The sequence below is a fragment of the Acomys russatus genome, chromosome 29 (assembly GCF_903995435.1).
Source record: "Acomys russatus chromosome 29, mAcoRus1.1, whole genome shotgun sequence".
Classification (NCBI taxonomy): Eukaryota; Metazoa; Chordata; class Mammalia; order Rodentia; family Muridae; genus Acomys; species Acomys russatus.
Genome location: NC_067165.1, coordinates 30,500,696 through 30,513,645, shown reverse-complemented (window position 1 = coordinate 30,513,645; position 12,950 = coordinate 30,500,696). Strand labels below are relative to the sequence as shown.

Sequence of the window (12,950 nt, the reverse complement as noted above, 5' to 3'; positions counted from 1 at the left end):
GCAAGGCAGCGGTGGAAACAAGGGAGACCCTTCCTCAAACAAGGTGTAAGAGAGGACTGACGCCAGAAGTGGTCCTCTGACCTCCACACATGCACTGTAGCATGCCACACCTTCACACACACACACACACACACACACACACACACACACACATACACACACCATATACACACATAACCAAACAACAGGTAAATAAATAACTTTGTAAAGACACCACTGCTCACTACATCTCATGCTTTTTATTTGATAAGACTCAACATCTTAAGAACTCTGATGACAGTGAGTTGTAAAAATAATAATAATAATAATAATAATAATTCAGAAAAAAAAATCAGAGTGGGTAGAACGGGGTGTCCCATTCAAAGGTTGATGGGTCCAACACTTGTCAGTCTTCTTGAGTGGCACGGTGTGGGTTTTAACTTCAGGACATTATATAATAGAGACAGGGGAAGAATGAAGGACGCTGAGTAGTGGACCTAGTCTCAAGTATCCCTCTCCCCTGCAGCTACCTTCTAAACCTCTCTCTCCATGTCACTCTGTGTCACTGGTATCTCTTTCCTTATGGACAACAGAGACCCAGTGGATGCAGTTCCCGGGTGTTGTTTTCTAATCAAAGAGCTACAGGAGATGGGGGCCCCTCCTTTCTAATTCCAAATTCTCTTTTTATGCAAGATATCAATCCCAGCCCTTTTGCACAGCCCTCTGTTAAAACCCTAGGTAGACCAGAAGGCCTTTACTCTGAGCCTGAGAGAGAATAAGACAGTTTCTCACCTTAGTCCTGTAGCTTATATCTCTTCCAGTGCAGAAAACCATGTGGCTATTGTGGCGAGGGATGTCTTCAGTCCTGCCCCCTTTCACACAATGGCCTAGCTTTAGGTGATCCCGAAGTCTAGAGGATGCTGGCAGTTGAACACAGAACAAATCTATTGACTAATCCAAGACCCAAGACGGCACAAATCAGCCCAGGTCTCAGAGAAACAAGAGTAATAAAAAATAAATTAAAAAAAAAAAAAAAAAAAGGCAAACCCAGCCGGGTTACAGGGCATAACAGATAAACCCCCAAATCCGACTAGGAGGCTTTCCGGAAGTGGACAACTTTTTGAAATGCTTGTCGAAAGTCTTCGTTGAACACGGTATAAATGATGGGGTTAATGAGGGAGTTTAAATAACCTAGCCAGGTGAAGAAGTCAAAGAGAGCCGGGTGGATCCAACAGGAGTCCCTGCAGATGGGGAGGACCAGCGACACCACAAAGAAAGGCAGCCAGCAGACGATAAAGGCCCCCAGAATGATGCCCAAGGTTTTAGTGGCTTTCTTTTCTCGAGCTGCAGAGATCCTCTTTCGTTCTAGGATGCTATCAGCGAGCTTGATTTTCACTTGGTTGAAAAAGAGAGGAGAGCCGGCTGTGTGTGTGTGGCTCTCGTGGAGGCTGGGATTGAGGGAGCAGAGTGAGGAGCCCGCGGAGCCCGTGATAAGCTGGGCCGTGGTGAAGCGCTTCCCGTAGAGGGAGGGTGGGTTCAGGATCCGACTCCGGGCGGCTACGTATATGCGGCCATACAGGATAATGAGCAAGACGGACGGGATGTAGAAGGCCCCACAGGTGGAGTAGATGGTGTAAGAGATCTGAGATGTGTTCACCAGGCAGTCGGACATTTCCTCATGAGCCGTGGCCTGACGCCAGAAGAGTGGTGGGATGGAAATGCAGATGGAGATGGCCCAGACTGCCGCAATCATGGCTGCCGCGTGGCCAGCTGTCCGGCGCTTGCTGTACTCCAGGGCATCAGTGATGGCCCAGTATCGGTCCAGAGCAATGACACAGAGATGCAAGATGGAGGCCGTGCAGCAGGTGATGTCAGAAGACACCCAGATATCACACAAGATTTGGCCAAAGTTCCAGGTGCGAGTGGTGGTATAGGCTATGCTGATGGGCATGACCAAGACAGAAACCAGGAGGTCGGTGGTGGCCAAGGAGCCAATGAGATAATTGGCCGGGGTGTGGAGCTTCTTGGTGAGTAAGATGGTGGTGAGTACAAAGGCATTGGAGAGGACCGTGGCCAGGGTGATAGTGGAGAGGACCACCACAAGGGAGATTTTGAGCGCTTGCAGGACCTGTGGGTCCCAAGCCCCTGTAGTATTCAGGGATCTGTTGGAGGCCTCCTGGGGAAGACCTTCGATGGACTGGTTTGCCAGAGACATGCTTGGTGTTTCTTTCTTTCCGCAGACTTCTACATGCACAGCTCCTTCCTTCACCGCTGTCCCACCCAAAGAACAAGGTCATCCTTCGGCCTCACAATCGTGGAGGCCATAAGTCAGAACTGAGCACAGCAGAGAGACCTCAGGGCGTGGCCCAGAAGGAACATCAAGACCACTGCTAGCTGCTTTTGGAAGCAGATGAACCCCAATGCACCTTGAGGTTCTGGAACCTTTCCCAGCCCGGTGGACACATGATAGATTTCTTAGACAATTACCAGGGTCTCACAGGAGGATGGGTAGGGCTCTGGGGTTCATGTCTTTGGCATTCTAGCTCTTTTTCAAAACATCAGATGTCAACCTATTTAACAAAAACTTCAACATTTCCCTGTTCATACTTAGAGAAGACTCTGGACCTCAGGTCAATTCCTCCAAAGAGCTTTGAACACTGGGAGGCAAGAAGGACCAGCTGATTCAGAGGTGTGCCACCAGCAGCTCCATTTTCCCAGGATCCTCCCGACACGTCATGAGTCCTCAGTGTTGGTTCTCTCCTGCTGACGGCTTTGAATCTGACCAGACAAAACATTCCTGTTACCAAGACTCAAAGAATGCATGAGCTGGGAGAAGGCAAAAAACAAATGGGTCACCGCTGGTTCACGGAGACGGAGACAGAGACGTACGTGTTCAGAAGCTCTGAGGTTTGAGAAAGGAAAAAGAAAAAGAAAGTAGAATTAGATCCTCAAAGGAGGATGCTGAGCCCTGAAATGGTAAGATGGAAAAGATACAGCTTCATGCTGTCCCCCAGGACTGTAAACTTGACTTTCTCGCCACCAAGAACATGACTGTGGTGATGTGCCCCACCCACACAATTCCCAGAGGGGACAGAGTGTCCTAGCTGTTGGAAGTATCATAGGTTTGTTGCAAGCACATGAAGTCAGCGCTGCATACTGAATCAGAAAGCGTCACTCTGTTTATGCAGCAATGGAGGCTAAACAAGCCAAGCCAGACCTGGGGGAAAGAAAGTTTCCCAGAAGGAACACCACATTGTCCACACGTTGTCAGAGGGTACAGGGTGACTTACTTCTATTCATCTGAACTTTCCAAGTGTCCTAGAGTCAGTACAAATGACTTGTGAGGAAAGGCAGGGAACAATGGTGCTTTTTAAAGACAGAGTCACACGTAGCCCTCAACAGCCTTAAATTTACTCTTTGAAATGTCTAGGTTGATATTTGAACTCCTGATCCTCCTGCCTCCACTTTCTTTCTTTCTTTTTCTTTTTCTTTCTTTCTTTTTTTTTTTTTTTGAGACAGGATCTCTCTGTGTAGCCTTGGCTGTCGCTGTCCTGGACTCCCTTTGTAGACCAGGCTGGCCTCGAACTCACAGTGATCCACCTGCTTCTGCCTCCCGAGTGCTGGGATTAAGGGCGTGTCCACTTTCTAAATACTGGCATTACAGAAGCACACCATTAAGCCTGGTTCCTGAGTGATTCTTTTTGTTTTTGTTTTTTGTGGAGTTTTTTGTTTGTTTGTTTGTTTGTTTTTTGAGACAGGGTTTCTTTGCGTAGCCACGGCTGTCCTGGACTCACTTTGAAGACCTCGAACTCATACCGAGCTGCCAGCCTCTGCCTGCACCACACCTGGCTCTACTGCATCTATTTTTGTTTGTTTGTTTGTTTGGTTGGTTGGTTGGTTTGGTTTTTCGAGACAGAGTTTCTCTGTGTAGCCTTAGCTGTCCTGGACTCTCTTTGAAGACCAGGCTGGCCTTGAACTCCCAGCAATCTGTGTGCCACCACGTCCAGCAACATCTGTTTTTAATGTGTGTTCTACTTGTGTCTTTTCTACATAGTGAGTCCCAGGGACAGCTAAGATTACATAGTGAGACCCTATCTCAAAAAAATTAAACAAAACAAAAACCACAGCAATAACAAAAGTAAGCCAGGTATGGTAGCACATGCCTATAATCCCAGCCGATTGCACATAGAGGTAGGAAGGTTAGGTGCTCAAGGCCAGCCTCTGTTATATTGCAAAGTTTGAGGTCTACCTAGGTTATATGGGACCCTATTTCCAAGAAAGGAAGAAAGGAAGGAAAAAAGGAAAAGAAAAACAACACTAAACTCCAAACTCTAAAATATATCTTCAAATTGAAAGGCATTCTGCTGCATCATCATCATCACCATCACCATCATCGAGACAGGGTCTCATTGTGTAGCCCTGGCTATCCTAGAATTCATGATAAAGACCCAGCTGACCTGAACTCACAGAGATCAGCCAGCCACTGCTTCCCTGGTGCTGGACTAAGGGCGCACCCACCATTATTATTATTAATGGCATTCTTGCTATGTTACAGGCACTGAGCCAACCCAGGGCCTGAGTCACCCAACCTGTCCAGTGGGCAATACCTCCCCCAAGTTACAAATTGGCCAGCGGGTGTTCTAAGCGGTGACGTCACCCAGCTGGAAATAGAAGGACTGAGTCCAGAGCTCTCCAAATCTCTACCTTTCTTCAAATTTTGCAATTCAGGAAGAAAAGCCTCAAGGCACAGGTATGGCCCTAGGGGTGAAAAAATAACCCAACTCCCGCCCCCTCTTGCCTTGGGCTCCATTCCAAATCTGCAGCTGCTTTCCCTCCCTGTGGCTAACAGGAAGATGTGAAGTCAGATTGGTACCTTAGGCAGGCTCTGATAGGTGAGCTTGCTACCGTCCTGCCCCACAGTAGCCTGGTGTACCCGCCTCCACACACTCCGGTGGCGCCAGACATCCCAGCCACCTCCCTGCAGGAAGAGTCCTGGGCTGGGAAAACTGAGAGGCAGGTAGAAGGGCAAGCCCTCAGTGACATCTTGGGAAGACAGACTGGGACAAAGGAGATGGCCTTGGTCAGGGGCTTGTACTGGAACTTTTCCAGGAAGTGACCTCATTCTAGAGCCTTCAGCCTTTCCTTTTCCAGCCTAAACTAAGTTGGGCGACTGTCCCTAATTGTTTCACCTTTGGAGAAATGGACTTACAGAACTACAAATAACTGACTCTCTCCATAACATCTCAAATAGCAAAGTAGAAACATAGAAGGTGGTGGCGGCAGTGGGGCATGCCTTTAATCCCAGCACTCCGGAGGCAGAGGCAGAGGCAGACGGATCACTGTGAGTTCGAGGCCAACCTGGTCTATAGAATGAGTTCCAGGATAGCCAAGGCTGCACAGAGATATCCTATCTCAATAAATAATTAAACAAACAAACAAAAAGTAGAAACACACATAAAGATGACAGTTAGATGCTGTTTTTACCCAGCTGAGGCTGCAAGCTTTGTTTCTTTGTTTGGTTTGTGTTTTTGAGACAGGGTTTCTCTGTTGTGGTTTTGACAAGGCTGGCCTCAAACTCACAAAGATCTGCCTGCCTCTGCTCCCAGAGTGCTGGGATTAAAGCCCAGCTACAATTTTTATTCTAATCAAATTAGCCTGCGAGCAGGTGGGGTGATAGGAAGTGTCTCCAGCAAAGAATAAAGCAAAAGTTGGAGGTGTCCCTTAGCACGGCGTTGTACCATCTCAGGATGCGAACGATGCGATGCCCACCTGAGGACCTGTGCTCCTCTTCTCCCCATTGCCCTCCAATGGCAGGACCTGTCCACCCCCGCCACAGGAGTCTAGAGTGTTCTATTTTTCATTTCATTTCATTTTATTTGTGGTGTGTGTGTGTGTGTGTGTGTGTGTGTGTGTGTGTGTGTGTGCTTACAGTGTGCTGGGAATTGAACCCATGCTATCATGCATGCTACACAAGTAGCCCTACCACCGAACTATGTTTCCAGATCTGTTTTCTGTGTGTATATGTGCAGAGGCCAGAGGTCAACCTACAGAGTCATTTCTCAGGTACCATCTACTCCATCTACCTCTCTCTCTCTCTTTCTTTCTCAGATATTACCTCACTGGCCTGGAATTTGCCAAGTCATCTAGGTTGGCTGACCAGAGAAGCCCAGGCTCCTCCAACCTCTGCTTCCCCAGCACTTCGATCACGAGCGTGAACTACCGTGTCAGGTGTGTGTGTGTGTGTGTGGCTTTTGGCCACTGAAGCCCTCTTATCAGCTGAGCCATCCCCATAGCCCTAGCTGTTTGATTTCAAAATATGGTGATGGACATATGGGTTCTGTTCTTTTTTTTTTCTATTCATCTCATGGAGTTTTATCTTATCCCGAATTTGACATGTAATTAAAGATGACCTTGAACTTCTGATCCTCCTGCTTCCTCCTCCTAAGTGCTGGGAGTCCAGGTGGGTGCCACACCTCTGGCTTACACAGTGCTGGGGACCACACCAGGGCTTTTTGTATGATGGGTTGAGCATTCTACCAACTGAGCTGCACCTGAACACTTTTTTTTTTTTTAAAGGAAAGCTGTTGATTTTTAAAATATATTTATTTATTTGTACACCTGCAGGCCAGAAGAGGGCACCAGATCACATTACAGATAGTTGTGAGCCACCATGTGGTTGCTGAGAATTGAACTCAGGACCTCTGGGAGAGCTGCCAGCGCTCTTAATCTCTGAGCCATCTCTCCAGCCCCATCTGAACGCTTTTTATTCTTTAATCTGCACACACATATGCATATATACATGCACATATATGTATGCATACATGTATACACATACTATTTAGTAGGGAATAATTGGAAACAAAACAAAATAAAAAGGTCTGAAGGAGAGTAAACAAAGAAAGAAGCAGAGGTGGGGGGGGGGAGGCAAGGAGCCCCATCCATGGATGTCTATGAGTGACCTCCTACCAGGAAACTTCTCTAGGGCCAGCTTAGTCTTCTCCTAGCTAAGTCCATTCAAATGGGCCCAGCTGGCCCAGAAAAGCCACTCAAGCCGGGATTTGGTGATGCACATCTTTAATCCCAGCACTTGGGAGGCAGAGGCAGGCGTATCTCTGTGAGTTCAAAGCCAGTCTGGTCAACAGAGCAAGCCCAGGATAGTCAGGGCTACACAGAGAAACCCTGTCTTGAAAACCTAAAGAAAAAGAAAAGAAAAGTCACACAAGACCCTCTTCCTCCTCCTCCTCCTGGCCCCTCCTCCTCATTTGTCAATTAGATCTACACCACTTTTCTCCCAGAATCCTCCTGTGGTTTCAGCAAAGTCAAGACACCCTTGGCAGAGAAACTGGCACATAGCAGGGGTCCTCCCCCGCCCCTTAACCTAAGCTTCCTGCCCTGGATTCTGGGAGGATCTGTCCTGCTTCATTCTGAAGGGTTTTTAACTGAGTCATAAAACCTGCCAGAAACAAAGCGGGTGTGTGGCTCTAATGGCTCTGCAGAAGCCAGTCTCAGCTTTTTAGAGGGGGAAAAAAAAAAAATCCAGGGCTTTCTGATCAAAGATTTGTTGCAGTAGAATAAATCTCCCACAGAGGAATTCATGTCTGCTTTCTCTGGAGGAGCGGTGTTGTACGGACGAGTGAGCCCTGGGCAGGAAAATAGCTCTCCACAAATCTGAGCACTTTCCTTTTTACGACAGGCCTCCACAGCTGTTATCTGATTCCCCCACCCCGACCCCACCCCATCCTGTGTGGGACTTCCTTCAGTTGGAGCCATTCTCTCTGGGAAAATTAAGGTGTCACTCATGCCTCCTGGAGATGGAGTGAGGGCTAAAGGTAATGTAAGCAATATAGACAGAGAAATCTTCCCATGGCTATGGCAATGAGTATTTGTGTGTGTGTGTGTGTGTGTGTGTGTGTGTGTGTGTGTGTGTGCTCACTCTATCAACACCTAAGTGCCGATTATAAACCTTAATCAGTATCTTGAGGTACAAATAAATCAGTTTCAAGATTAAATCTCTCAAATTATAAAATCTAGAAAATGGGGCAGGAGAGATGGTTCAGCAGTTAACAGCACTTGCCGTTCCTGCAGAGGTCTCCACTTTGGGACCCAGCTCCTCCCAACTGTCACTCCAGCTCAGGGGGGATGTAACAGCTCTGGCCTCCTCAGGCACGTGTGTGTGTGTGTGTGTGTGTGTGTGTGATATAAATCGTAAAAATCTGGAAAACAGTCCATTGTGGTAGCACAGACCTTTAGTCCCAGCACTCAGGAAGTAGAGGCAGGCAGATCTCTGTGATTTTGAGGTCAGCCTGATCTACACAGTGAGTTCCAAGGCAGCCACAGCTCTGTAGAGAGATGGTGTCTCAAAAACAAAACAAAACAAAAAAACATAGAAGGGGAAGGTGAATACATTCTTTTCTTTCTTTTCTCTTCCTTTCTTCTTTTCTTTCTTTCTTTTTTCTTTTTATTTTATTTATTTATTTATTTTTGACACCGTGTCTTAGTTGGGCATAGTGGTACACATCTTTGATCCCAGCACTCAGGAGGCAGAGGCAGGTGGGTCTTTGTGAATTCAAGGCTAACCGTCTACATGGTGAGTTCCAGGACAGCCAGAGCCACATAGTGAGACCCTGTCTCAGAAAAACAACAAGAAAAAGACACAGTGTCTTTTATCCTAGGGGGACTTCACACTGGCAAGGGAGCCTTGTGCGCTGCTTGTGTGATCCTGGGCTAGCCAAGGAGCTTTGTACACGCTAAGCGACTCTGCCGCATCTACCGCCCCAGGAGGCTGGTTCTTGGCCCACTTACTTCCTTCCCTGCCTGTCTGCCCAACAAACAGGAGCAGAGGGTTGGGATTGCAGCTCAGAAGGAGAGGCCTTGTCTGGTATACAGGAGACCCTGGGATGGGTCTCAGCAAATAAATAAAAGCTTGCCAGAATGTCCATCAAGCGATGTAAGACGTTTGCCAAAACTGTTCCCAGAAATTCTAAACGGGAATCTACCCAAACACATCAGGAGACTCCATAAGTAGCTGTAGTGAACTCACACAGCTTTCAGTGCGTCAGTGAGGCTCCCAAGCTCACATTAGGCCAAGACGCTGCCAGACACCTGCTGCAGTGGGACTTTACACAAAATTCACCAGCCTGCCAAATACTCCTCTCGAGAAGGACAGGAGCCTGTGTGCCGCTTTGGTTTCGTTTGGAGATGTTGCCTTTGTGTGGAGGCAAGACTAGCCTCAGACTAACCTGTTTTCATCCTCCTGCCTCAGCCAGTCAAGTGCTGGCATGATAGTTGGCCGGGTTTGGAGTGTGACTCTTATAAAGTGGCCGGGGGTGGGGTGGGGGTGGGTGAGTGGGGGTGTGGGGTGGTGGGTGGGGTGGGTGGGGGTGGGTGGGGGTAGAGGGATGGGGGCTGGGGGCTCTGGGGCAACACATGTTTTGTTTCTAGGGCTATGAAAACTCATTTAGATTTGGGGAATATTTGCTTTTATATCTCCCCAAACTAGAGAATAGCAGTTAGATGCCAAGGTCTGCCCGTGACCGAGGCGCCAGCTGTCGGCCATGGGCAGACCTCAGGTTATCAGTTGAACATCTACACTCAGTTTCTTCTAGTAGAAACCGAAGACAGCAGCGGCCTCAGCACCACACAGCTATCTGCTGGGTATAAATAGACTTGTGTGAGGGGAGAGTGTCGGGTGTCTTACAAAGGTTCTATCAGTTGTAGCAGCTGTTGGCCCCTCTGGTTATCTTTCTATGTTTTCACTATCCAGAGGCAACTCTGGTCCAAAGTATGACATAAGTTGTTTCCTCTCCCCCCCCACCCCACCCCGCCAAGACAGGGTTTCTCTATGTCACTCTGGCTGTCCTGAATTCACGTTGTAGACCAGGCTGGCCTTGAACTCACAGTGATCTGCCAGCCTCTGCTTTCCAAGTGCTAGGATTAAAGACGTGAGCCACTACACCTGGCCAAAGTATGACATGGAAAGTTCCAGAAACAAACAATTTCTGTGTTGTAAGCTGTGCCCCATTCTGAGCGGCATGATAAAAATCTGGCACAGTCCTGATTAGGTTGGCCCAGAGCTGACTCATCCATTGCCTGGTGTAGCCATCCTACACATGTGTGTGTGCTCACTTCTTGGTCATTAGTCACCTAGGGGCTGTCTCCATTGCAGATCCACTTCTGCTTTCACAGCATTTGTGTTCAGCTGTCCCTTAGGTGGTTGTAACTTGATACTACACCGGTGCCTGTGACATGCACCTGCCTCCTTCTCATCGCTTAGGCACTTAGGCATTATAACGTCTTACATCATCACAAAAAAAGGTGAGTGGAAGCTAGGGGGTAGGGTGGGGTGGGGTGGCACACGCCTTTAATCCCAGCACCACTCGGGAGGCAGAGGCAGGCAGATCACTGGGAGTTTGAGGCTAGCCTGGTCTATAAAGGGAGTCCAGGATGGTCAAGACTAAGACAGAGAGACCCTGTCTCGGGGGAAAAAATACTTTATTTATTTATTTGTTTGTTTGTTTGTTTATTTATTTATTTTTGAGACAAGGTGTCACTATGTAGCCCAGGCTAGCCTGGAACTGTCTATGTAGACCAGATTGCCTTAAACTCACAGAGATCACCTGTCTCTCAAGAATCTTTTTTCACATAAACATCTGACCATGTCACTCCCCTAAGAATCCCGCTGGGGCTTCCACGCACTTGCGGTGCTTGGTTTAAGAGCCCCATCATGAACAGTCTCCTCCACCGCTCTGTCATCTTCATGTTCCACACAAGGCACATCTGCCTGGTTTTCTGGCAGGGCTACCTCCTGCTCTGAACCTTTATCTCTGCTGCGTCCTCCCAATGCTTGGACAGTGTCATCTCTTCCACCCTCTGCTTCTGTCACTTCCAGTCACCCTTGGGTCTAGGCTGTTGCATACTTGAGATGTCTTTCCTAGCCTGCCCGCCGCCCTAGGCAGCCCAGGTGCCCCTCCCGCAAGGGCCCACCGCCGTCACTATCTGCACATGAAATCCTTGAAGACAGGGGCCAGTTTTTCTTTGTTGTTGTTGTTGTTTTGTTTTTATCACACCTATGACTCTGACAAGAGACAGATAAATGGTTATGTTGAGGGGGCTATAGAGATGGCTCAGCGGCTAAGAGCCTTTCTACGCTTGTAGAGGACCCAGGCTGGGCTCCCAGCATTTATGTTAGGCATCTCAGTGCACATAACTCCAGCGCTAGGGCAATCTAATGCCTCTAGACCTGGAACACTGCGTTCACGTGCACCATACCCACCCACAGACACAGAATAAAGATTAACCTTTAAAAGTCAGACTGTGAGCAGAGGGGAGTGGCTTAAAGAGCGTGGCCAGGCAGAGGCAGGGGTCCTAGGCTTTAGCTTGGCTCTGCCACTAACGCCATGTAACTCTAAGTCCTTCCCTATTTAGCTTTCAGTTTCTCCAACTTCAGAAAGAGAGTGTTGGAGCAAATTAGAGACTCCCGAGAGAGGGAACTTCTGGGAAGCACAAATGGCTGGACCTGGCAGCACAGGCCTTTAACCCCAGCTACTCAGGAGGCTGAGGCAGGGAGATCAAAAAAGAAAAAAAAAAAAAAAAAAGTCCAAGGTATGCCTAGATGACAGAGTGAGTTTATGGCTGGCCTGAGAAACTGAGTGAGACACTGTTTCCAAAGGAAAAAAAGAAGGGCGATGGCCATGTAGCTCAGTGGCCCAGCTCTTGCTTTTGAAAGGTCTCGGGTTCGAATTCCAGCAGGGTGGGGTGAAGTGGTGGAGGCTGAAACAAAAACAAAACAAAAACCAACCGAAACCCACAGTTATCTGGGCCTCGCCCTCTGAGGGGAGAGCCCAGACACTGTAATTTCTGAAAATTCCTCAAGTGTTTTTCCAGTGTGGCCTGGCTGGGGAGATAGAGAGATACCGGGCCATCGCTGATGGCTGAAGATCGATAAAATGTCACATACGGGAGAGACCTGTTTTCAGGGCCTTTGAACCGGTTAGGGAACCATACTTCAGGCTTTGTTCTTCTTGATTTTGTACTGGGTTTTTACGAGCCCTCAACAGGCCAGAGGCCATTGTGAAAAAGCCAAGCAGCTGCTTAGAAGCCAGAGCCTTTGCCACTGGTGGATTCCTGCGTCTGTGGGAAAGCGGGCAGCAAGACCTTAACTGCTTCTACCTGGCCCTAGTGCTGCCCTTGAGGCAGATTCTGTATTACCATTTACAGGAGGGAGAACCGACTGGCGGAAAGGACCAGCTCAAGGTCATGCATGGCGCAGCCAGAAGAGAGCCCAAGTTGGGGGACCCTAGAAGAGTCACCATGGGGGTCATTGCGCACTTGAAATGGAGACACTGACAAATGACTTAAGTGTTAAAAAACAATGATGCAGCCGGGCGTGGTGGCACACGCCTTTAATCCCAGCACTCGGGAGGCAGAGGCAGGCGGATCGCTGTGAGTTCGAGGCCAGCCTGGTCTACAAAGTGAGTCCAGGATGGCCAAGGCTACACAGAGAAACCCTGTCTCGAAAAACCAAAAAACAAAACAAAAAAAAAAAAAAAAAAACAATGATGCACACTTGGAGGCTGAGGCAGGAAGATACAGAGTTTGAGGCTAGCCTAGACAACATAGTGGGATCCTGTACAAACACACACACACACACACACACACACTCCTTTCTCCCACTCCTAGGGCCTGGATAGTGCAAGCCTCAGAACAAGCCATTGCAAACAGGGTGCTATCACCCCCTAGGGGTCACTTTGGGAACTGCATTTCTGGCCAGGGGATGGGGCAGCCAGGGAGACCACTGTGGGTGGCTAGCCATAAAAAGAGCTTTGCCAGGCATCGTGTTAAGCTCCTCCTATAGATTCTCGCAATGTCCAACCACAATCCTTTCTACTGCTTCCCACCAGGGGAGGAAAAAAATTATTTTTTTTTCGAGACAGTGTTTCTCTGTGTAGCCTTGGCTGTCCTGGACTTGCTTT

General features: G+C 48.3%; 1 protein-coding gene across 1 annotated transcript; it reads right to left on the bottom strand.

Moving 5' to 3' along the window:
* Nucleotides 1-706: 706 nt before the first annotated feature.
* Nucleotides 707-2,194, bottom strand: Htr1d (5-hydroxytryptamine receptor 1D). The gene has a single exon (XM_051171406.1). It carries the CDS (start codon nucleotides 2,192-2,194, stop codon nucleotides 1,070-1,072), a length of 1,125 nt encoding a protein of 374 aa, XP_051027363.1. The 3' UTR covers nucleotides 707-1,069.
* Nucleotides 2,195-12,950: the final 10,756 nt, after the last annotated feature.

What these genes read in the sequence shown, in the direction of transcription:
- Htr1d (XM_051171406.1), bottom strand. Translation starts at nt 2,194, where the DNA reads ATGTCTCTGGCAAACCAGTCCATCGAAGGTCTTCCCCAGGAGGCCTCC.